Below are 25,993 nucleotides of genomic sequence, written 5' to 3' on the forward strand. Positions count from 1 at the left end.
ATGTGAGATAACAACCTTGGCAAATAATGCATTTTAAAAATCTTGGCCTACTAGGAAACATATATTTACATAAATAATGGCTTGGTGAGGAAGCTAGTCCTTGTTCATACTTTTCAAACCCATCATGCTTTCTCAGGTACAAGTATTTTCCCATATACTGTATATGCTTTTAAAGTGTCTATTAATGTTTCAATGTCAATTCAAATTTCCAAACGACTAAATTGGCAACACTGCATATAACTGGGGGGAGGGGGAGGTGTTGGGGAAATTCAGGGGGGGTGTAGGGAAATCCCTGGATATGGAAATGAGGGTGGGGGGAGCAGGAGCCTGGCATGTGGTGTCCCCCCACCAGCCGCCCCAGCAGGGAGTGGGCTTCAGCAGCACAGGGGGGCACCAGAGCAGGCACAACATGGCAGCAGCTGCTGCCAGAGTGGCCACAGCCCCCTTGCTCAGGTCGCCACAGCAGACAGCAGTAGCTGGGGATGCCCCATTAAGCCATCCTAACCCATTCCCCCGACCCCATTCCCCTGGCACCAGCAGCCCAGGGACAACTGCAGGTGGGGGGAGAGAGCCAGCGAGCCAAGGGAACTGGCTTCACTGTGCACATGTGTGTGCGTGCCTGGGCTTCTCCCCTCCCCCCCCTCGCCCCCCCAATATAGCAGTCAAACTATGCGTATGCTCCTTTCTGTGCCATCTCTTCACCTTCTCCTCTCTCCTATGTCCCAGGCCACCCCTTCTTCTCTGTACCACCTCCTGCTATTTGTCCATGGCATCTCCTCCTTTCTCTGTGCTACCCACCCTGTAACCTCTTCTCAACTCCCAGGTCATTCCCATCTCCCTTCCCCATGTTATCCCTTTCCCTTTACCCCTTCATCTGCTATTCAGTCTGCTGTTCTCTGTGCCTCCCATGTACCATCCCCTTCCCCCTGTGCCACTCTGCCCTCTTCGCCCTCTGGAGGCATTATTCTCCCCATTCCCCACCCCTTCCCTTCCCGTCCCCTGATTTCCTCTGCAGGGCAGAGCAGGGAGGTGCTATCGGGGGGAGGCGCCTGTGCTATCCGCAGCCTTTCCTGCGAGCGCCCTGGCACGCAAGTGAAAGTGAAAGGGGGAACCGGATCATTGAGGAAGCGCGACCACTCCTAGGCCGCTTCTCAGCTAGGATGGAGCCTGCAGGGGCCCAGAGGGAAGGAGAAGGGGGGATTCCTGCTCGGTCTACGTCAGGAGCCGCTGGATACCAGCCCGGGGAACAAGAGGAGAGAGAGCCGCTAACAAGCACAACACCCCCGGGAACCCCGGAAGATCGCAGCTCGCCCTGCACTCAGTGGGCACCCGGCACCGGCAGTGAGCCCCAGGTTCGCAGCGGGTCGAGAGATTGTGATCCTGTAACTGGGAGCCCTTCGTTACCGCCTAATGCAACTTTCTGGATACGGAAACTGTCGGGATGCGGGGAGCTGTTCAGTCGGATGAAGGAAGCTGTGTCCGGTAAGAGATTTTAATTGTACTCCATGAGACTGTGTGTGGAGTTGGTGCGATCTGAATTGTCCCCACTCCTCTCCGCTGCAGTATGGGCCTAGACGCATTTGAGGGGGAAGGGTGCCCACCTTTGGGGGTGGGGAGGTTTCGGATGGGGGAAGGGTAAGAGAAGAGAAAAGGAGGGCTGTGTTCGGGGACGATGACCGAAGGGAGTGAGGAAAGGAAGAGGGTTGGAGATGGGAGGATATTACAGGAGGAGGAGGTTGTAATGTTTAATTAAATTAAAACCCCCACATCCAGCTTGAATGGGGGGGGGGGGGGACGCTGAACACCTCCATCGCGGGGAAGTTCGGCGCCACATCCAGGTTGGGAACCCTCCGTTCTGAGACTGTTGGAGTCCCAGATTTGAGTTCTGCGTGGTGCTAGAGAGATGCCCAGATCGGGTGCGGGTGAGGGCTGAGTTTGCTGCAAGCGCTAGTTGCACGCGAAGGACACAACACAATGTTTTTTTTGCCCAGAGTGCAGGGCTGCCCACACACACATTTTGACTTCGGAATGGACACGATCTCTCTCACAAAATCCAGTGGTGGGGCTCCTCACCCCAACATTTGATTCGCTTTCAAGATGTGCAGCCAGGCCCCATGCCTCAAATTCTGCCATTTGAACTGTGCAATATTATGGGTCTGTTTTTTCAGGAACAAAGTACAACTCTTGTCAGCCAAGTGCATCTTAATACATTTGTAATTTGTAAATTCTGCGATTAAGAGAATGTGTTTTTATTTAAGTGGAAAAACAAAACAATAGATTCCTCACTGTTTCATACCCTTTCAAGCATATCTCTTTAGGCAGGGATTATCACAGGCTTAAATATCGGGTGCACTAGGAAAACGTAAAGCCATTGCTTATTTAAAGGGACACTGCCAATTTAAAAATCATACTTCTGGTTGAAAATGTTTCCTACTAACTACAGGTAAACATTAAAGATTATTGTAACTAAAAGAGATTAGAGAAAGAATATTCATCAACTTTCTATTTGCCAGCACATTGGCCCATATCCTGAAAGGTATTTAGGTGCCTGACTCCCACTGAAATACCTTTGAGTATCTGGGGTCTTGTGCTGAGTCTACTTTCCCTGTATAGGAAGGCCAAAAAGTCAGAAGAGGTTAGTGGCTTTGAATGCCTCATTCTGGGGGTGCCCTCTATGAAAGTTGCGCTTCTCAAACTGCCCCCAAAAATCTATGGGAAATGTGATTGATGTTTATTTGTTTCCCCATTGTTTGTGTGAGTCTTTCATACAACAACAGGGGTGAACAAACAAACATTTTTGAAACTAGAAAAATGTGATTATAAAACCACAGTGATCGATAGGGTAATTGAGGAGCAGGTATAGAGTTTGAGGCTCCTTTTAACATATATATTTTAAATAGATTAGAATTCAAGTAGACATGCCCTTTTAAATCCAAGTCACTACTGTCTTTGGTTTGGCCTGGAATCCTCTGTATCCCTTTGCCCCCTCATATGAGATTCTAACTCTTCCCTGTCTCCTGCCCCATGCCCCTCAACCCCACTCAAGTACCTCATCTTGTCTTGCTGCATTCACTAATAAAACATGGTTACAGGTATGCACATGTGGCTGACCGGGTTGGGTGGATTTGCTAGGTAGACATAACTGGTCAGATTCTGGTCTCACACCGGAGTTGTGTATGCTTGAAAATTAACACTGATTAAGATAGGGTGTGAATTTAAAGCACAGTAGCTGTTCCTGAATTACTCCATGTGTGGCCACCATTATTCCACAAGAAAAGTGCTTTCTTCATGTTTAGCATACATAACCCATTTGCAAACAGTAAGTGTCCACATGTGAAGTTAATCAGGAACAAAATTAATCAGGAATGCTGTAATTCTGTGTGTAGAAAAGCCCTGTTACACTGATGTAAAACCAGAGCAACCACTTCTTTGACTTCAGTGGAGTTGCTCAGGATTACATTGGTGTAACTGAGATTAGAAATTGTCCCAGCGTTGAGTGAGGATTCCTTTATCTGGCTCTGTGGGGCACAGCCTATCTCCAGTCAGTAGTCCTAAACCTGAAATTGCTACACACATATTAAAGCCTTTAATGATCTTCACCTTTTTAGGCCTTTTCTCATGCCAGAATCGCATCGCTGGAACTGTTTCTGTTGCTGTTTTGATTTTGGTATTGGTCCTGGTAATTGTCCTGAGTAAGTATTTGTATTGTTTTTTCACCATTTGAAGTACATTTCATCTCACTACCATGCTCTAGGACAGGGGTCGGCAACCTTTCAGAAGTGGTGTGGCGAGTCTTCATTTATTCACTCTAATTTAAGGTTTTGTGTGCCAGTAATACATTTTAATGTTTTTAGAAGGTTTCTTTCTATAAGTCTATAATATATAACTAAACTATTGTTGTATGTAAAGTAAATAAGGTTTTTAAAATGTTTAAGAAGCTTCATTTAAAATTAAATTAAAATGCAGATCTTATCAGTTTAGTGTGATCCTTGGCCTTGCTTTTCTTTGCAGAGTTTTCCAATGTCTGGCACAAATTTGGATACTTTAAGCTGCACACAGGCTTCTGAGTGATCAGTTGTTAACTGGCTCTGAGAGGGACCGACAGATTTCATGTGTGAAAATACCTGTTCACACAGGTATGTGGATCCAAATACTGAAAGCACTGCAAACGCAATTTTATTCAAACAGATAAATTTCACTGGCCAGCAGGTCAAAATAGAGGCCAGGATATTTCTCGGTAGCTTTAAGTGCACTCCGCAGATCTCCAAACTTTGATGCCCACAAATCTGAGCTTTTTAACTGAATGAGCTGCATTTCAAAATCTTCAACACCCATCCACGGAAATGCAGACAATTCCAAGTTGCTTTCGTTGAACTTTTCAGGTTTTATTAGAAAAGAAAGCATTGGGCCAAATCACTGGAAATCTTGAAATCTGTCTGTAGTGGGGTGGCTACCCCGCTCCTGCCTGAGGGGTTTAAAACAGCCCTGGCAGAGGGCTAGGGCAAAGGGAAAAGCTACTGGGCTGATTGGGGAAGTAGCCATAGCTGGGCCACGCCCCAATCAGGCCACAGCTGGCCTGTATAAGAAGGCTGGGAGCCAAGAGCTCAGAGTCTCTCTCTGGCCAGGTCTACACTACCGCGGTAGTTCGACGGCTGGCAATCGAAGTTCCGGGTTCGATTTATCGCGTCTGGTCTGGACGCGATAAATCGATCCCGGAAGCGCTCGCCGTCGACTGCGGTACTCCAGCTCGGCGAGAGGAGTACCGTGGAGTCGACGGGGAGCCTGCCAGCCGCGTGTGGACCGCGTCTGAACCGCGGTAAGTTCGAACTAAGGTATGTCGACTTCAGCTACGTTATTCACGTAGCTGAAGTTGCGTACCTTAGTTCGAATTTGGGGGTTAGTGTAGACCAGGCCTCTGAGTGCAGAGAGAGAAGGGCCTGGCTGCAGGGAGCTAGACAGGGTACCTATAGTGGAGCAGGGCTGGGGAAAGGCTGAGGAGCTGGGGAGCTCCAGCCTGGATAGCCCCAGGCTGCGGCCTGGTAATAGGCCAAGGGGTACTGGGGGTTGCAGAGGGCAGCCCAGGGCTAGGCCAAGGCAGCAGGTCCAAACCCAACCTTGCTGATGATGAGTGACCTATACTGCAGTCTGCCCCAGAGAGTGGGGGCTAGATGGGGACTGGCAGTGGCCTTATCCTGAGGTGAGGTGGGGTTAGTGGGTGGGGGTTCCCCAGGGAGGGGAGACCCAGCGTGTGTGGGTATTGCCAGGGGGCAGCACCCAGAGCAAGGGGCACTGGGGTCCTGGGAGGGACATGGGGCCAGTGCAGAGGACAAGGCGGATCACTGCCCTGCAGAGGGTGCTCCAGAGGCTGGTGAGCTAATTCCCTGGACGACCAGAAGGAGGCGCCACAGGGGTGAGTCCAGACCTCCTACACTGTCAGAAAATTCTGATTCCAGTTCTTACATGTACATTCCAATCTCTCCGACACTGACAGTACAACGTGTCGATAGCTCTTTTATGTGTTGGAAGTAGCGGAAAGTCGAAGTTCGAATATCCCGAGAAAAAACTGCTAGTTTTATGACAAATGCCTTCCAGGTTTCATAAAGATCCAGAACTGTTTGCCCTGTACCCTGGAGATGGAGGTTGAATTCATTTAGGTGAGTAGTGATGACAACTAGAAACATGAGCTTACACAGCCATTTGTCATCATCCAGTTCAGGGTAGTTTTGTCCTTTTTCTGACAAAAAGGCCTTGATTGCATCAAAACAGTTTACAAAGTGCACCAAACCTTGCCACGACTTAGCCACCAATGTTGCTGTGAAGTGGAATGTCATTATAAGCACTGTTCATCTCTTCTAGCAGTGCTTGAAACTGTCTGTGAGTCAAAGCAGATCGAGCAACAAGGACATTCACAATTTGCACCACTGTATTCATTACATTATTAAGCTCTGAATTAGAAATTTTAGCACACAGGTTTTCTTGATGGACGATACAGTGAAATTTGACAGTCGGGTGGCCAATTTGATCTTCAAGTAACTTTACAAATCCCTTCTGTTTTCCGACCATGGCAGGAGCACCATCTGTTGTCACACAAAATATTTTTCTGATGTCAACTCCTCGTTCTTAAAAATGGTTTACAAAATTTTCCGCTATATCTTCCCCCTTTGTTGTGCCATGCAGGGGTTTTAGACAACAAAGTTCCTCTTGGATTTCATTGGAAGCACAATATCTTGCAACAACTGCCAAACGTGGAACGTTATTTATATACATGCTCTCATCAACTGCAATGCTAAAGACTGCTGTGTCTTTTAAAGCAGTTGTCTGCTTTTCATTAATGTTTTCTGCCATTTCGCTTACACATCTCTCAACTGTTCTGGCAGAGACAGGCAGTTCTTTTATTCTAGATACGCATCTTTATTTGGCAAATCATTGAACAAAACCTCTGAACTGCTGAGAAAAACTTCTTTTATATATTCCCCATCTGTAAACGGCTTTCCATTTTTTGCAATGCACTGTGCAATCTTGCGTCTGACGAAGTGGGTATTCACCCACAAAAGCTTATACTCTAATACATCTGTTAGTCTATAAGGTGCAACAGGACTCTTTGTTGCTTTTTACAGATCCAGACTAACATGGCTACCCCTCTGATACTGTACAATCTTGTAACTTCCTTCTGTGTGGCTTGATTTTTACTTACACTTAAGCATTTAAAAACACTGCTTTGTTTCTCATATCCTGCTACTGCCTTTTTGATCGATTCAGTCTTGTCTGTTTCGTCAAGAAAGGTTTTCTTGTGCTTCGTTTGAAAATGTCTTCGAACACTTGATATGCGACAAACAACAGTTTCACAACAGAAAGCACAAACAGCACAGTCCTTCTTTTGAATGAATCCAAATGTGTCTGTCCAAGAAATGAAGTGAACAGACATCTAACTTTGCTTTCTTAGGAGCTGACATTTTGTCAAATGTACTCCTCAAACTTACAGTGGAAAAAAAAAATCATGACAGACGGCACACACAACGTCAACATCAAACACAGTGTTCCATGTGACGTGACAGTGATGTAAGCAGCAAATCAGGACTTAAAAATATCCCAGTACAGTGGCGCTGGAACAACTTTTAAGTTGGGGATGCTGAGCTGCGCTCCCTCTTGCCCCTGTCTGCAGCCCTCACTACCCCAGGCTGGGGCCAGTGGGCCACAGCTGGTGGCAGCTACAGAGCCCCGGGCTGAGGCCAGGAGCAGCACCCCGGGCCGGCAGCCAGGACCCCAGGATGGCAACAGAGCCCCTGGGATCGGTGGCTGGAGCCTGGGGCCAGCAGCGGGCTGAGCAGGGCCGGCGGATGGACCCCGGGTGGCAGGGGGCCAGCAGTAGGACCCCAAGATGTCAGCAGAGGCCACGGGACCGGTGGCCGGGACCCAGGCAGTGTGAGTGCCACTCAAAATCATTTCACATGCCACCTTTGGCACACGTGCCATAGGTTGCTGACCCCTGCTCTAGGACTTCAGTTGTCAAATGCAATAATACTTGTATTCAACAATACTGGAAATGCTGGGGCCTAAAGCCAGAATTCCCATTAATGAAGGCAACATTGTACCTTATTATGTCAGGCATCTTTATAGCAATGTGATGCTGCTATTGAGGCAGAATAACTTCAATATAGAATCTTAAAAAAGAATTAAGTCTGCTATTCCAAAACTGTTTAATTCCCACCCCACAAATTAATAAAATCCAGAGGATTTAGCAGTAAAATTGCCTTTTTATTCTTAACTCAACCTTTTGTGCCCCTTTCCCACAAACATTCTGTGGGGTCACTTGCTATTTTTCTGTGTTTTATTTTTTAGCATCGCTAATTAAACATTTGTTAAGGGTGAAATGCAGCCCTGCGTACCCTTAACAGAGCTGTCAGAATTTTTCTGATGAAAATAAGTTTAGCTTCAGGATATAACTTTTTTCAAAATTGCAAGAATTTTTCCAGAAAAGGATTCCCCTTTTTCAGCCAGCTCTAGCCCTTAACTCATTGGAGACCAGAAAGAATCCCATTTTCCTACCCCACACCAACGCTCGAGGATTTTTTTCTCCTTTATCAAGTTTTGTTACTAAAAACATTCACAATACCCCAGAGGGGGAGAGAGAACTTGTGCTGAGGGAGCGGGCTGCTAGGAGTAGGTATGGAATGGTCACAGGATGACCTGCCAAGAAGTTGCCATGTAGAATGAGGACAGAGGCTGGTTGGATGTTTAGAGAGGGTAGTGGATGGAGAGGCTGAATGGTGCCTGAGGATGGGGTTGGGAGTTTGAATATAGGGGCAGTCTACCCTGGAAGAGGATTTCAGTGGGTTAAAGGAGTATTATACATATTGTCAAACACATTTTGTAACAAGATGTGCATAACTCTAAGTAAACCGTCTGTAGACACAGTTCTATGAGTATGAAAGTAGTTACAGCAGTATAGTTTATGCCTGTTCCCCTGCCCAGCATAAGCTATACTGGCATAAGCACTGTCATACTGATATAACTGCATCTACACTAAGGCTTTTACTGGCATAGCTATATTGGTAAAAAGCATACCTCTAGCTGATGTATCTATGCTGGTAAAATTTTAAGTGTACATGACCTTATTGTCTGTAACCCTCTGTCACGGAGTCACTGGGCCAGTGCTCTGGAACTATTCCATATGAGGCCAGTCAGGACTCTGGGGTAGCATGTCTCTTCTCTCTGAGCATATTGTCGCCAGGGCAAGATGCTTACACATCTTCAACCTTCCTGGATCTGACCTCGAAGCATTCAGCATCCCCTTCCACACCGTGCGCTTCCTGCAGCAAGTCTGCCCAGGCAGGGCTCCTGGGGAAGCCAGAGGGCCCTTCACCCCAACTCCTGAGTCAGCAATGACTCTCAGCCAGCATGTAGAACAGAATGGTTTATTAGTTGACAGGAACACAGCATAGAACAGAGCTTGCTAGCACAGAAATCAGTGACTTCCAGCCAAGTCCACCTTGGGGACTCCCCCTCTTCCAATCCCCCCAAGCAGACTGCCCAGATTCCAGCAAGCCGACATCAGACACCCCTATTGCTCCTCCTCCTGGTCTTTGTCTCACTTCCCAGGCAAAGTGTCACCTGGTCGTCACCTGGTTTCATCCCCATCCTGGGTCTCAGGTTACGAAGGGCACCGGCCATCGCCTATATGCAGGCAGCTGGAGCAGCCTAACCTGCCCCCCGAGGGTCTCAGCCAAAGTCACACAGCCTTATTCCCACTACCTAGGCATTGGTGCAGCACACAGGGAAACTGAGGCACACACAGTATTCATGCAAAACAGTAAAACTCACATAGGCTCATCAGTAAGACTCACATAGGCTCACATACAACATGACAAGGGAAAATTCCCCACTTCGTCACACCCTCCTCTGGCCATCCTCCAATTTTCCCATCTATTGTTGTAGCTTTTTTTTCATGGCTGCCATTAGTTTATAAGCTTTTGGGGTCAATAATACATCTGTCTACATGTCAGTACAGTGCTGTGAGACATTTTGGGAGTTACTCTGATATAAATAATAGTTCACCATGGGGTGAAATTCACCCTGGTGAGGATCCCTTCTGCAAAACTCCTGACACCATTTATGCCCCCAATGCAGTTGTGCAGATGGAAACAGATTCTATATTCTCTGTGCATTGCAGAAAGGGATTTCACACCAGTCCAACATAGACCAATGTAGAAGGTGGTGGTGGGGGCAGGCTGGGAGAATGGCTACACGACTGATGATTATGCAGATCCAATGATCTTAACACCCCACAAAAATGGTGAGGAGAAGCTGGAGCAGCAGGAGGTTCTGGCCACGGGGACTGGGATATAGATTCACTCCCCACAAACTCCTCCTCCTCTCCACAGCACTTCACATGTATAAAGCTCAATTATTTTTACTTGAGGTGAGTGAAGTGGCCCCAAAAGAAGATAAGAGCTTGTTACTGCTATCAGCTAAAGTATAGCTCAGGTGGTAGAGAACTTTTGGTGCCTTGGGTGATGAAGGTGCTCATGACCTAGGATGTGCATTGGTACACATGGAGGGTGAGACCGTCACTGAGATCCTGGGCATGTCACTGAGGGCACACTCTGCATGGTGTTGAGTTCCTTCAAGTACCATTGGCCTCAGTAGAAGCCAGTGGGAGTTCTGGATGCAGAAGAGCTTGCAGGATGAGGTGCATTATTATTCTTTATTTAGTTTGTTTTTTCCTCTGACATTCACTGTGAAACTTGTCTTCAGAAGGGCTAAACTTGGCTGGGTTAGGCTGCCCCAGAGAACCTGAACTGGGAGATTTTATCCGAAAGAAATATGACACATTCTTTTTCCTTTTTAGTTGCATGGCATCTCTTCAATAAAGAACCTCCCATCTCCCTGCCCTCTGAACCATGCCCTGAGGACTGGCTGTACTTCAAAAGGAAATGTTATTATCTCTCAGAGGAGGAGAAGGACTGGGACTCCAGTCAGAGCTTCTGTTCCCTTTATGAAGCTTCACTAGCTGTGATTGAAAACCACCAAGAAATGGTAAGGGAATAAAAACAAAGTTCATTTAGTCTCTTTCCTTAGCTCCTGTAATGTCCCCATTTTCTCATTCAACATTTGTCCTTTTAAGTCTTTGTAAAATAAAAAATTATGTGAATCAGATAGTGAAAGGTGCCAGATTGTCAGTCCAGAAACCAAGGGCCTTTATTTAGCCCCAGCAGAGGCAGCAGCAATGCACACATTGCCCTGATGGCTGGATTTGAACTGGCAAATTAGAGGTGAAATTATTAATCCCCTGACCCTTCCTGTCCCTTCCTCCCTCCAGTGCATGTCCAAGCTCACAGTACACAGAGATGAATGGATCTGTGGTAAAGAAATCAGATCCTGTAAAACACAGTCCAGTGAAATGGAGATCACCTTCCAGTATCATCTACTTGCAAAACTGATGTCCTTTAAATATGGGGGGGGGAAAGAACCCCCCAGAAAAGCTTTGGCCTGTACAAACAACATCTGTCATGAGTCATATTAATTTTATTTCTTGGGAATGATGAATTATAGACTAGACAATGGCTTCCCACCTAGAAGACAGTCAGAGTCCATGTAGGTGAAAAACTCCTTGGCTTTGAGGCTGCAGAATTCCTCCAAATTTAAGCATTGTTGAGGGAAGACAGACTGCCTCTCCATGTAGTAAGTGGGAGATGTGGCTTTCCAACATCATAGAGGTCCCAATGAGGAAAATGAGGAAAACCTGGAGATCTGAGACCATTCTGAGAAGGCCAGGCACCAGGATGGAGGTCACTGCATCCACACAACTTCCTGGCCCCACAGCCTTGGGCCTCAGGGGCTTAGCTGTCATGGTTTCTCTAGATACACCTAGGTCAACCATCTTACTGAAGAAGTTTGATATCAGGGAGTGGGAGTCCATCTTATTGTTATAGCCAGTAGGGAAATCGAAATGAGTTTGAAGGGGGACAGTGCTGTGTAGGACAGTTCTTCAATATCCTTTCCACACCTAGTCATCTCCCTAAAACCATGTAACTCCATAGGAATGGTATTTCTGTGGATGGGCTTTCATGGTGTCAGACAGATGAGTGATGATGCCTCATTAGTTTAACCCACCTCCTTCTAACAGAATTTTGGCAAGGGGAGTGGTGGTTTTTGCTCCTCTGTCAATATATTTATATCATGGCCATACCAGTGGTATCTGACCACCTTAAAAGAATGTAAGACAGCCATCAGAATCTTAAAATAATGGGCCCAATTCATTCCTTGCGTTGCAGGCACTAGTGGGAGAAAATTTCCTCAGATTAAAGGAGGTGCTTTGGCAGAGCTGTGGGTATGGACTACAAATCAGGAGAGTACTCTAGTTGTGGTTTCTGTTCTTTACCACTCCAGTCTCTAAATTCTGTAAGTTTTTGTTTCTCTCCGCCTATCTCTCCCTCTTCCCTCTGGAAAGCAGTGAATTATGTGGAATGATTACACTGCTGTTTCTTGTGGTTCCTTGCCTCCTGGTATCATCTGTTCTCCTTGATACACACTTAGGTCAAAGTGTTAAACATGGGTTCTTAAAATTAGGCAACTAATTCCATATCCCACTGGGAGCAGTGGATCTTCAGGTCACTTATTTTTAAATGCCTAAATATGGATGTAGTTGCCTAATTTTAAATAACCCAGATTTGAACATTTTGGTTTTCATCCCTATTTGAGACTGTAACAATGCTGGTTCTGGCGGGACCCAACTGAGAGTGCCAAGTCAGGACAAATTGCTTAAACAGGGCAGATACAGCCCAAGGCTGGGGTTTTTCCACCTCTAAGGCAAACCAAACCAGCCAGACAAAGAGGACTTTGGTCTCACCCCACTGGCTAACCACAAATCACACAAGCAATTCCCTTAGACACTCCAGTTTCCCAGTATCACCACCAGTGCCACTCGTTATGGGGACAAATGGTTATGAAAACCAATACCCCAGTAAAAGAAAAAAAAGGTTCTCTCGATCCCGAAGGACCAAGCCCCAGACCCAGGTCAATATACAAATCAGATCTGACCCACAAATCACGCTGTTGCCAATCCTTTAGAATCTAAAATCTAAAGGTTTATTCATAAAAGGAAAAAATATAAATGAGAGCTAGAATTGGTTAAATTGAATCAATTACATACAGTAATGGCAAAGTTCTTGGTTCAGGCTTGTAGCAGTGATAGAATAAACTGCAGGTTCAAATCAAGTCTCTGGAGTACATCCACAGCTGGGATGGGTCATCAGTCCTTTGTGTAGAGCTTCCATTTGTAGCAAAGTCCCTCCAGAGGTAAGAAGCAGGATTGAAGACAAGATGGAGATGAGGCATCAGCCTTTTATAGTTTTTCCAGGTGTAAGAACACCTCTTTGTTCTTACTGTGGAAAATCACAGCAAAATGGAGTCTGGAGTCACATGGGCAAGTTCCTGCATACTTTGCTGAGTTACAAGGTGTATCTGCCTTCTCTCAATGGGTCAGTTGTATAGCTATGGTCCTTAATGGGCCATCAAGCAGGCTAGGCAGAGCTAACACCAACTTGTCTGGGATGTCTCCCAGAAGCACAGCATAAGTTTGAAATACAGACAGTGTAGAGACAATATTCGTAACTTCAACTACAAAATTGATACGCACATATAGAGAGCATAATCATAACCAGCAAACCATAACCTTGTCTTAGACACCTCATTTGACCCCCTTTATACAAGATTTGGTGCCACTACAGGACTTTGGTTGCAACCATGTTCTATACGGTCCCAGGTCAAGTCAATAACGTGACAGAGACACACACCAACTATGCTAAGGTGGGACTAGATCCCTTGACTGTGTCAGTGATGTAGATCTGGATTGATCTGCTTTGGCCTTCCTTGGATTCTAACTCACTGTTTTGTCATTTGCACTGACATATCTTCATTCCTTCCTGTTGTTGTCCAACCACACTGGGTTAATCAACACCGGTGACATTGCTGCATTATTACTTATTATTAGATGAGAACTTGAACCTGTGTATTCTGAGTAATATACTGAATAGGTAATATACTGTACTCTTATGGAAAGTTTGGTTTCTGATAGACTGATATTTGAACTTTCTTTCCTGCTTTAATCACTAAATATGGTCAGAAAGCCAGAGTGTTATCTGATTTACTGGCTGGTACACATTTTATTGGTGATAACAGATAGTGACACGGAAATAATTCAGTCCTGAAGTCAATTTACACTAATTTACATCAAGATTGAATTTAGTCCATGCATTTTAATCTGATTTTATTTATTTGTATTGGAAAGGAATTCAGCAGTAACAATGCCCTATACCAGTGGTTCTCAACCAGGGATACATGTACCCCTTGGGGAATGGAGAGATCTTCCAGGGGGTATATCAACTCATCTAGATATTTGCCTAGTTTTACAAGAGGCTACATAAAAAGCACTAGTGAAGTCAGTACAAACAAAAATTTCATCTAGACAAAATGAGATAGTAAGCAATTTTTCAGTATTAGTGTGCTGTGACACCTTTGTATTTTTATGTCTGATATTGTAAGCAAGTAGTTTTTACGTGATGTGAAACTTGGGATACGCAAGAAAAATCAGACTCCTGAAAGGGGTATAGTAGTCTGGAAAGGTTGAGAAGCACTGCTCTATACCTATAAACTGTGATCACAGCTAGTCTATAAAAAAACCATAGGGACATAGTAATTGCTATACTGGGTCAGACCAGTGATCCATCTCATCCATTATCAGGGCTGGCTCCAGGTTTTCTGCCACCCCAAGCGGCAGAAAAAAAAAAAAAAAAGCCGATCGGCGGCACTTCGGCGGCAGCTCAATCGCGCCACTCCATTCTTCGGTGGCAGTTCGGCAGTGGGTCCTTCACGCCCTCTCTTCCTCTTCGGCGGCACTTCGGCAGCAGCTCAAAGAGAGAGAGGGAATGAGGGACCTGCCGCCGAATTCCCGCCGAAGACACGGACAGGCCGCCCCAATAGCGGACGGAGTGCCGCCCCTTTGTATTGGTCGCCCCAAGCACCTGCTTCCTTAGCTGGTGCCTGGAGCCGGCCCTGTCTATTATACTAGCTGCATCAGAAGAAAGTGTAAGAAACCCTGTAGAAGGCAGTTACAGAAACGTGTCTATAGTGAAAGTTTCTTCTTTATACCATTAGTTGGTCATTGGCTTTTGGTTTGAAGCATGAGAATTTATATCTGTCAAAGTTCAGGGTAACTGCACCTGTATTTCCCTTCAGCAAGGGCACCCACTCTGGGCTTCCAGCTCCCCAGCTGTTGCCTTCCTTAGTGGAGACCTGTGTCTCACTCCCTTCTAACTGGGGTATTCCCAGGCTGCACAGTTCCCTGCCTTCCCTGTGTATTTCTCAGCAAAGACAGTCTGTCTAACCAGACCTGCTTGCTTTCTCTTCAGAGACTAATAACAGAGTGTTTACTATAGATACAAGTTACCACACAGCTCTTTCTAAGCAAGCCAACTTTACTCTTAAGGTAAAAAGCATTACAGAGAGAACATTAAAAACAGTGAAAGAACCTACATGCATGCTAATAAGCTTACCAGGCATCACCCCACTCTAGAGGTTTCTTTGTGGTTACAAGCTCATCAAAGCTTCAGGTCAGAACAAGCACACAATCTTATGAGGTCTCAGTAGGTCAAGTCCTTCCAGTCCTCCCCTGAGGATTGGGGCCCTCCAGGGACCAGGGCTCCTGTCCATTTGCTGGATCAGAAATGAGGCCCCGAATCAGTTTAAACCCAGGCTTTTACCCAAAAGTCTTTTCTTCGTCTGTTGCTCCCTGGAAAATCCAGTTGGAACTAATATATGTGTATCTCCCTGTGGGGCCTCAAAGGTTGATGAAGGAAGAAGTTTATTAGCATCCCCCTCCTATTAGAGAAGATACATACAATGCCCCAACAACACATAAACAGTTGCATTTTTAATATATTGTACACCAGAAGTATTAAGCTTAGTTCAATAAGGTCTAACTTAATTCAATAAACTTTATTTATTCCATAAGGTTTGTTCAGGATATTACAGGATATTGTCAGTCTGTCACAATATCCTTTCCAAAACCTTTAAATAAACCCCCATACAGTCATAACCCTGAATATTCCTGCTATCTATATAAATAGCTAATGATTTACTGACTCCTGCTCAACACTTGACCTCAGTGATAACTTGTGGCAATGAGTTCCACATGCTAACATGCTCAGATTTCTGTTATCTCGTCCTCCCTTTCCTGCTACCTTCCACTCCTCTTTGTTTGTTTCACTCAGGTTAGGTTAGATTACACTGTGACTTAAACTAAGATTGTAAACTCTTCAAGATAGATGTAAGTGCAGAATCAGGCCCATTGCTTTCTGTGCAATAACAACAATAACTCCTTGATAGAATGACTAATCATACCTCCTGAGTGGGTACAGAAAAGTTCCCAGTGGAGAAATTCAAGTTAATATAAACGTTGTCTTGTTTAGCATTTCCTCACTAAGCGTATGCACATGCAAGACTCTTGGATTGGACTGCGCAAGCGAGAAGAAGGCTTCTACTGGGTCAATGGCATTCCTCTTACAACAGACCTGTAAGTTCCTTCTGTGTTTCTAATATATTGGTGCTGATCAAGAATAAGGGAAGTAATTAAACAAATGCAGAGTTAGGGCTTTTCTACACATGACTTTTATACAAAAACAGTAAGTTTCAGTGATTATGGTGTAGAGAAAAGCTTGAAAATATAAGCCCTAAACATTCCAACTCCAGATGACAAATAAAAAGAACACAAAACGCATTACTTTTAAAAGTCTCATGATTTTTGAACGCATGGAGTTGGCAATAGACTCTCCTGACAGTGATACAGTTCCAAACTGCTCTGCTTTTTTCCTAGTACAAAAAGCACTCTTACAGAAAATGAACCAGGGAAATCCGTAAAGATAAACAGGGTCTGTTAAGCCTGCAGAGAACAAAGAAATGCAGCAAAAATGCAGAATGTGTTAATACTAGACACAGGAGACTAGGAAGAGCTTTCATAAATATTCCTGGATAGAAAATATATTAAACGTATCAGTAAGTTAGAAGTAAAACATTACAGGGGTATTGTAATTATCCCAAAGATAAGCATTACGAACTCAGGAAACTGAGTTCAACATAAAACAAACCTAAACATTTTATGTATGTAAATGCACAGTTAAGGCACCCAAACAACTTTAACTCTGCCTGTAGCTATGCCATGCAATAACCAAGCATGATTAGTGCATAATAATGTTTGGGATTAGATGAAGCTGATTTCTAAAGATATATTAGGTTTTTCATGTTCCCCATGTTATCACTACAGGGCAGAGTTAGATTGTTTGTCTGGCTTACCTGGGTATTCCCCATATCTTATCATGTTTGGATGTTTTGGAATTTTTGTTTAGGAATTTCCTTTTTTGAAAAACCAAACAATCGTATACCCAAACACTAAATAATAAGCCCCCAAATAATATTACCATCTGATATTTGTATCTTAAATAATTTTATTTTTAACTAGGGCGGCCAAACGATTAAAAAGATTAATGGCGATTAATCGCGAGATTAAAAAAATAGTCATGATTAATCACAGTTTTAATCGCACGGTTAAACAAGAATAGCATACCATTTATTTAAATATTTTTGGATGTTTTCTACATTTTCAAATATATTGATTCTTCGAGTCCTTGCTCATGTCCCTTCCAATGTAGGTGTACGTGCACTTCATGCACCGTCGCCGGAAGGTTTTTCCTCTCAATGGTATCCACTGGGTCAGCTCCGGTGCCCTCTTGGCGCTGTATATAGGAGCCTGCAGACCCACCATCCCCTCAGTTCCTGCTTTCTGCCTGTGACGGTCGCTCTGCAGGTACTCTCCCCAGTGGACTCACTTGTACATTTTCCTGTAAATAGTTATATAAAAGTTTGTAGTTGTTAGCATAGAGTAGGACCCTGCTCCATGGGTTCTTTCCCGCCCCAGCACCAGGGCATGCCTCGGTCTCCGGAGTTTAAGCCATGCAAGGCTTGCCACAAGCCCATGCCTATCAGTGATCCCCACTCCATTTTCCTCAAGTGTTTGGGTGAATCCCAGCTGTGTGATCGCTGCAAAATTTATGTCGGCTTTAAGCCCTGGACTCAAAAGGAAGGGAACAAAGACTTAAGTTCCTCCTGATGGAGGCGGCTCTTCATCCCTTGGAGCCGGGTCACCCCGACTTGGCACCGAGCACCTTTGCCTCTGTGAGGAGTGCATTGGCTTCTGTGAGGGACAAGCACCGCAGCCCGATCTCTCTGGCACCGAGAAAGGACTCCTCATCAGCATCGCATGACTCCCGGCATTGCCACAGTTCGCCGGTACAGAGGAGGTTGGTGCAGGAGAGTATATGGCACTGCTCCTGTTCCCCGGTACCATACAAGAAGCAGTGCAAAACTGACAGGGGGCACTCCCCGACCCCAAGGCCCACCGGTCATAAGGACTCTGGCAGAGTGAGACCTGCACAGTGCCACTTGGGCTCAACGGCTGCTACTGTGGCACCGTTGACTCCAACCCCAGGGAGGGAGCTGTCGAGTCCGGTACCACTGGACTCTCCCCCAAGGGAGAGCCATAGGAGTGCAGGGTTGGCACTTCCGTCCACGGCTGAGGAGTTCCAGGCAGCACGGGACCTGATGTCCCTCCCAGTACCGCCATCACCAACTAGACACAAGCCGGCACTGGAAGCAAGGACAGTTTCGGTACCGAGCCCCCAGGTGTTGTCAAAAGGAAAACCGGCAATGATGCAACAGCCCATCCCGGGACCGCTTGCTGGTACCATCTAGCATCCCCCGTCCCCCGTGGTCTCTGGGCAGTGAATCCTCGGCATCGGACTCAGAGCCAGAGTCCTATACCTCATGAAGGAGCCGTCACCGGTCAGGCCAACTGTACTGGATAAAGGACATGACTCAGGGATTCCCACCAATGGGCTGGCCAGCACAATGGCAGATGCTGATGCAATGGCCATTTTGGACTCCTTGGGCTTTTCAGGTCCAAGAACCTCAGTCGAGGAGGTCATATTCAATGGCATCAGAAAGTAGAGCCCCACCGCCACCTCCTCCTCTAGTGGTACAGGGACATGACCAAGGCACCAAGCCCAGTACCGTGCCTCAGGGACTGGCACCACGGGACCCGTCAGGAGCTCACAGGCAAGACCAAGACTGGTTCTAGGATCCTCTTCCTCCCCACCGGAGGAGGCGGTTGCAGGAACCTCAGTGGTGCCCACACAAGATGACCACAAGTCGCACCAAGAGCTGCTAAAAAGGGTCACCCAAAACCCGGGGATCGAGGTGGAGGAAGTTTCAGAGACCTCCCATGCTCTGGTGGATATCTTGGCATCATTGGGTCCATCAAGGGTAGCTCTGCCCCTCAATAGTGCCATTTTAGAACTGGTCAAGGCACTGTAGCAGACTCCAGCTTCATTGCAACCTATGGCAAAGAAGGTGGAGAGAAAATACTTCATCCCACCAAAAGGGTTTGAATATCTTTATATCCATCCCCCTCCTGGGTCCCTAGTAGTCTCAGCAGCAAATGAGCGAGAAAGGCAAGGGAAACAGGGTTGTACCCTGAAGGCTAAGGATGCCAAAAAGCTGGACCTTTTTGGCAGAAAGATCTATGCCACAGGGGGGGCTCCAGCTTTATGTTGCAAATCAGCAGGTGCTCCGCAGTCAATGTTATTTTAATACCTGGGGAGCAATGACAAAATGTAATGAGTTATTGCCCCAGGAGTCCAGAGCAGAGTTCTCGGCTTTGGTCGAGGAGGGCAGGGCGGTGGCAAAGGCATCCCTGCAGGTGGCTCTGGATGTAGCTGACTCAGCTGTGCAGACCATGGTGTCGGCGGTGGCTATGAAAAGGTCTTCCTGGTTGCAGACCTCAGGCGTCCCTCACGAGGGGCAGCAGATAATCCAAGACCTGACTTTTGAAGGCACTGCACTGTTTTCTGAGCAAACGGATGCCAAGCTGCACAGCTTGAAGGACTCCATGGCCACGCTGAAGTCTTTAGGACTGTACACCCTGGACCCATTGAGAAAACATTTCAATCCACAGCCATTGCCTCAGTTCTACCAGTCACAACTGAGACAGGACTATAGTAGAAGGCAGGGCAGGAATTACAAGAGGAGACCTCCTTCCAACCCTCTTCGACCCAGGGATCTGGGCCCACCAGGTAGTCATCTGGCACCAAGCAGGCGCTTTGAGGGTGTGCCCGTGGACGGCATACCAGAACTATATCTGGATCCATCCTCCCCTATTTTGTGGACTGGCTATCCCACTTCTATTGGGCATGGGCCCATATCACCTCAGATCGCTGGGTGCTATGCACAATAAGACTGCGATACACTCTGGAATTAGTTCTTCCCCTCCCTCCTGCCCTCTCTCCTCATCCCTTTTCAGGGAACCTTTGTGACGCTACACCCCATATTCTTCACAGAAATATTGTTATAATATGAATATGGCATAACTAAGATGTATTTTATGCAAGATGGGTGATGTGAGATATAATTGGAAAAGTTATGATTTATTGAACATGATTATCCTATTTGTATGCATGTACCATTTTTGTATGTAAAGTTAAGACTATGAACTATGTAACAATTACAACTGTGTTTGCACCTGGAGAACACCCACCAGACAGAATGCAATCAGCCTGGATGGGCCATTAAGGAGAACAATAGGTCTTTGAATATACTAATCTCCCTCCTTCCTGAGAAGTTTCTTGGGATGCTGATTTGGACGCTGCAGGGTCAGGTGATTATGTCACCTGGTACTGGACACCATCTTGAACTGCTGGTATTTTTCCACTAGGAGGGGGTGGGGATCAAACTGGGAAACAAAGGATTCCTGCCATATGTAAATCCTATTTAAAGCTTGGGAGTGAGTTAATCAGGGTCAGTTCTTCATGGACTCCCCGCTGAAGATGACTGCTGGAAACACCTAAGACTGAACTTGGAAAAGAACTGGACCTAGGCTGGAAGGTCCAGTTCTTTTCCAAGTTCAGTCTTAGCTGTCTAGCCTGTGAAAGGAATACCTGGAGATTTAAGCTGCAAGCAGTGCCGTTTACCTTCAAGAAACTCTGCAATCTGCTTAAAACAATATTTAGGGTGAGAAATTATTTGTAGCCAGTATTCTTTAGTGTATTGAGCTTAGTTTATTTCACAGACTGGACGCCTTCCTAGTCTGGGCACAATCCTTTCCCCTGGAGAGCCCTTGTTCCAGCTCAGGTGGTAGCTAGGGGATTTCTCATGATGGCTGCCCCCTTTTTTCTGTTCCACCCATTTATAAATCTTTTGCATAAGGCGGGAATCCTTTGTCCCTCTCTGGATTCCCACCCCTCCTTCTCAATGGAAAAGCACCAGGTTAAAGATGGATTCCAGTTCAGGTGACATGATCACATGTCACTGTAAGACTTCATTACCCACTTGCCAGCACACAGGTATACAGGGAGACTTACAAGTAAACAGAGCCATCTGCAGACAATTGTCCTTGTTAATGGGAGTCGTCAAGTTTCCAAACCACCATTAATGGCCCACACTTTGCATAATTACAATAGGCCCTCAGAGTTATATTTCATATTTCTAGTTTCAGATACAAGAGTGGTACATTTATACAAATAGGATGATCACACTCAGTAGATTATAAGCTTTGTAATGATACCATGGTGGAGGCAGTATACCTAAAATTTGGTTTTGGGCTCCCCTCTGGGGAAGACACTCCTGTGGCCCCCAAAAGGGAAAGAGACCCTGATCCAGCTGTAGGCTCACAGCTACCAGCTATGACAGACCTTTCACTGGCCAGCAAAATCCCCTCCCTTTCACTCAGGTTGGGCTTGCTTCCAGCTACAGAGTCCTTGGGGTCTGTTCCCACCGCAGCAGTCACCAGGACCCCAACTTCCAGCTCCAGGATACATGTCTCTGTGTACCTCTTCCACTCCATTACAGCCAGTTCATGCTTCTGGGTCTCAATTTGCTTTGTCTTTTATGTCCAGGGTTTGCTGGTGGGCAGCCTTTTCTTTTTCCAGAGCAGCCTTTTCCTGGGCAAATTGCACATCAATTTCCATTTGTCTTTCCTTTAGACTGTCACTCGGTGAGCTGGGATACCACAGAGAACCCCCTCCTGCCAGAATAGGCACCCCTCCACTCCTGTCTTGCTAAGTTAGACACTCCAGTCAGCTTCAGCACAGACACAGAGGTTGGGCCACACCCATCTGCAGTTCACTGAAACTGAGATGCACTCAGCTCAAGGGCTTCTTAGTTAACAGAGACTTTCCCAGTGCCCAGTGTTCAGCCTTTCTGGGCAATTTGCAACTTGTGTAGTTATAGCTTCTTCTGATCTTCACTCTTATTTATTTTGCTTCCTTTTCTGTCCCTACTTCCTTTACCCAAAATAAGCAAACAGAAAATAACAAACCAGTAACCACTTTGTCTGTTCTCCAGCCACCACACTTAAAACTCACTTAAAATCACTACCAGTACCACAAAGCAATCAGCTGTGCACAGAGCCTGCCGACTACACCACTGTGACAGGTTGGATCACAGAAACCCCCTTGGGAGCTGCCACCTGATGTGCCAAAACAACTTTTGCCACTGCTTTTCTGCCCTGGCAGCTTAGGACTCCAGCACCCTGTCTTGTTGAGCCAGACATGCCAGTCTACAACACAGACCCAGGGTCTGAATCATGTGCCCCAAAGCTGCCTCCCTCCCCGCCGAGCCGCTGCTGAGTCCCATCTACAGAGGTGTGCGAGTAAAGCTCGTTAAAAAAATAACGTTAATTTGTTTTGAGTTAATCACATGCATTAATTGTGAGTAATTGAAAGCTCTAATAATAATTCTACATTTGTAAGTTGCACTTTAATGATAAAGAGATTGCACTACAGTACTTGTATGAACTGAATTGAAAAATACTATTTCTTTTGTTTTTCTTTTTTTACAGTGCAAATATTTGTAAGAAAAATAATATAAAATGAGCACTGCACACTTTGCATTGTAATTGAAATCAATATATTTGAAAATGTAGAAAAACATCCAAAAATATTTATTATACATTTAAGTTGGTATTCTGTTATTGGTTAACTGTGCTATTAAAACTGTGATTAATTGTGACTATTTTTTTTAATCTAGATAATTTGTTTTGCATTAATTGCTTGAGTTAACTGGGATTAATTGACAGCCCTATTTTTAACTTTTATGATTAGAGTCACCAATTCTAGCTGCTTTCTACCACTCTGGTGCTATGTAAACCAGCCAGAATATAGTGGCCAGTTTCCTCCAATTCCACATGTCTCCCCCCATTCACCCATGCACACACCAATTCCTCTCCCCAGGGGCGTGCACGGGGAGGGGGCACAGAACATGCCCCTTCAAAAGTGGTGGAGCTTAAATTCCTATACATGCCCCTACCTCTCCCCATTTCTGTCTCCAACATTTCCCTTCAATTTTCCTTTCCCTGTGCACACACACATACATGCATGTACCTGCGCACGCGCACACCGATTTCCTCCTCTGTCCTGTTCCCAAATGTCCTTACACTCCACTGCCAAATGTCCTGCTCCTGTCCTCCCTGTTGAGTAGATCTGGTACAACAGTAATTTTTAAAAATAAGTGCTTAGTATTATAACTGCCCTCTTTCAAAATAGCCACATAAAGCCACCATCTTCCTGAGGACAGTTTGGCTTCACACCACTTGGGAACAATGGAAGATGGTATCTGTCAAGGCTGATTCCCCACTCTGGCACTTCGAGTGCAGAAAGTGGGGGCCTGCAAGGATTCTAAAAAATAATACTGGCCACTCCCAGCTTGTATTAAACTCCCAAGGTTACAGCTTCTCTCTCACCTTGGCTTGGTAAACGCTGCTACCACCCAAATGCAAAAAAAACCCTTTGAACCCAGGAAGGAGCACTTGGGAATTCCTCCCTGTGGGGTACCCTCAAGCCCCTTCACCACCACCACCCCTGGTCCATGGAAGAGCTGAGAAAGAAAACAAAGGAAATTAGCTGTGGCTATCAGCTAATCAACCCACATGCACAAACCTCTTAGGACACCAAAAACCAAATTCTGTTCTTAAAAAAGAAAAAATTTATTAAAAACAAAAAGGAAGAAAATACATCTGGAATTTAGGCTTTTGCTAGATTTTAAAAGAGCAATTCCAAAAATTAAGCACCCAAAATAGCTTTCTTGGGGTTTCAGTTTAAAGGTTACAAGCAAACAAAAGCATCTGGCGTTAGCACAGAGAAGTCCACAAGCCTTAAAAAATAAACAGAAATAAACCTAACCGCGTCTTTCTAAACATTCCTAATTTACTTACATATTTGGGGGGTTTCAAATAAGTAATTCTAGGTATAATCTGATGATTTCTAATACCTGGCTTAAAGCTGCTTATAGCGTAGTCATAGCCCTGACTTTGCTCTGTCCCCCCTCTCCGGAGAACAACCACAGACACAAAGGGAAAGCTTCCTTCCCAATTTTAAAAAGTCTTAGCCTTCCCATTGGCTCTTTTGGTCAGGTGCCCTTTTCTTTACCTGGGGGACATTTTTAACCCTTTACAGGTAAAGCAAGTAGAGGACAGCTACCAAGAGGGATTTTACAGCTAACTGGCTGGCGGGGTGTCCATAAAGGAGAGCTACCCCCACACCCTTCATTTATCACAGTAGCATTTTGAGAGAGGGCATTTTTGTGAATGGCATCCCTTTAGCTTCATTATCATTGAGAACATAGGAGATAGCAGCCATTTTGAAAGAGTTCCATGATGGAGAACAGTATTTGTCAGCTTCTGCTGAAGGAGAAACATCTGAAACAGGTATGAAGAATAACAGGAAAAATGGCCATTGATCCTAAAACTAGTTCTCAAAATGTAGCAAATGCACAATCCATGAGTTTTAACTATATGGGACAATTTAAGGGTTTGTGTTATTCCATTATTAAGATCATTTGGGACATAAAAATGATCTGACACAGGGTGCTAAATTTTAATTTTAAAAATTATTTTTAACTCATAAACCAAGTAACAAATTTATTTGTGAATTCTCAGGAAATTCCTTCTGTACTCAGAGTAAGTGCTGTAATTTTAGGGTAGATATCCTGTATTCTTCATGTCTTACAAAGTGGTTATACCATTGCTTTATAGTGGAAAACTCAACTCAGCCTTAATTATGGAATTGTGAGCAGCACTTCCATAATAAAATACCAAGGGAAAACTCAGTAAAAAAAACCAACAGCCTTTAAAGTAGGAGACAGGCTGAATCTATCATGATTCTAACATAGTTATAATGGACTGTCTTTTTTTTTTTTTAACAAGAAAAATAAAGAAAAAGGTCATGGAAAATTGAAGCTCTTTTAACTAAAACTGGTAGAAGGCAGGAATGAAATACTAAGAAAATGTGAATATCTGTACATTAGTTGCTACTCACTGAGCTGTAAGTGAATCCCTGAACCACAGAGATTCAAGCAGGTAAAATAAAATAAAAATAAAAGCCAATTTGGTAAGAGTATTTAAAAAGGAAAGTACAGTGATCCTGGCAATTACTGTCCTTTAAATCTGCCTTCACTCCAAAATGGAGCAAACCTTAAGAGAAAATATGTTTTCACTTAGAGGCTAATGGAACTAGTCGATGAACAATAAAGTGTCAGGTTTATAAAGAATAAATCATGTTAAATACAATTGATTATTTTTTGTGAGGAAACGCAGCAAAGTATATACTGTATCTGGAATTTAGTAAAACATTTGATGCCATTTCAAAATCTTAATTGGAAAGTTTAATTCAATCTGAAGTGGATGCAAGTAGTCACATGAATTGAAACTAGCTTGAGTAGAAGTTTTGCCTCATAGAAGACTGCAGGATTTGAATGTCATGCTGGAAATTATTTAGCGATGACTGTTTTGTCATGTATTTTTCAGGTTTCACATACAGGATCATGAAGAATGTGCCTACACAGATTCATCTAGTATCTCTACATCAGCATGTTCTTTACCCAGGCACTGGATTTGCAGCCGCCATCCCTCCAAGTGAACAGTTCAAGGGGATCTTTAACAACCAAAAGTGGGCCAGAGTTTTACCATCACTTCAAAAAGATGGCACGTCTAGCCCCACAGCACCAGGGGTGAAAGTAACATAAAACTCTTACTGGTATGGGGGCCCGGCTCCAGGCCCCCAGAAGGGACAGGGACTCAGGCAGAAGGGGCGGGGCTGGGGCTCAGCCTCCCCCAGCCAGCCCTTCCACGCTGCCTGGCCTGTGCCGCCCAGGACTCCAGCGGCGGTTTAAAGGGCGGTTTAAAGGGCCCGGGGCTCTGGCCACTGCTGGCCTCGAGTCATCTGCCCCTTTTGCCTCCCTCTCGGCGGCCCTAGGGGGGGCAAAAGGGGCAGTGACGTTAAAGCAAGAAGTTTTGTATCATCTGCCAATTTTGCCACCTCAAACTTGGTTTTGGGCTGTCAAGTGATTAAGGGCAGTCAAAGGTTTCCTAGCCATACGGAGCCAGGAGCTGGGT

At 45.2% G+C, this 25,993-nt stretch overlaps 1 protein-coding gene across 1 annotated transcript; it reads left to right on the forward strand.

The window, feature by feature from the left end:
- The first annotated feature begins 1,069 nt into the window (after window positions 1–1,069).
- LOC135895344 (C-type lectin domain family 2 member L-like) lies at window positions 1,070–25,682 on the forward strand. The gene is made up of 5 exons (XM_065423434.1): window positions 1,070–1,482; window positions 3,609–3,692; window positions 10,349–10,536; window positions 15,969–16,072; window positions 25,406–25,682. The coding sequence occupies exons 1-5, from the start codon at window positions 1,161–1,163 to the stop codon at window positions 25,515–25,517; spliced, it is 810 nt and encodes a 269-aa protein (XP_065279506.1). The 5' UTR covers window positions 1,070–1,160; the 3' UTR covers window positions 25,518–25,682.
- Window positions 25,683–25,993: the final 311 nt, after the last annotated feature.

The sequence above is a fragment of the Emys orbicularis genome, chromosome 1 (assembly GCF_028017835.1).
Source record: "Emys orbicularis isolate rEmyOrb1 chromosome 1, rEmyOrb1.hap1, whole genome shotgun sequence".
Lineage (NCBI taxonomy): Eukaryota > Metazoa > Chordata > Testudines > Emydidae > Emys > Emys orbicularis.

Bases quoted from the DNA above. Each gene is read 5' to 3' on its own strand.
- LOC135895344 (XM_065423434.1), top strand. From the start codon at position 1,161: ATGGAGCCTGCAGGGGCCCAGAGGGAAGGAGAAGGGGGGATTCCTGCT. The intron at 10,537-15,968 runs GTAAGGGAATAA...TGTCTTGTTTAG, and splicing joins TTGAAAACCACCAAGAAATG to CATTTCCTCACTAAGCGTAT. The intron at 16,073-25,405 runs GTAAGTTCCTTC...TGTATTTTTCAG, and splicing joins ATTCCTCTTACAACAGACCT to GTTTCACATACAGGATCATG.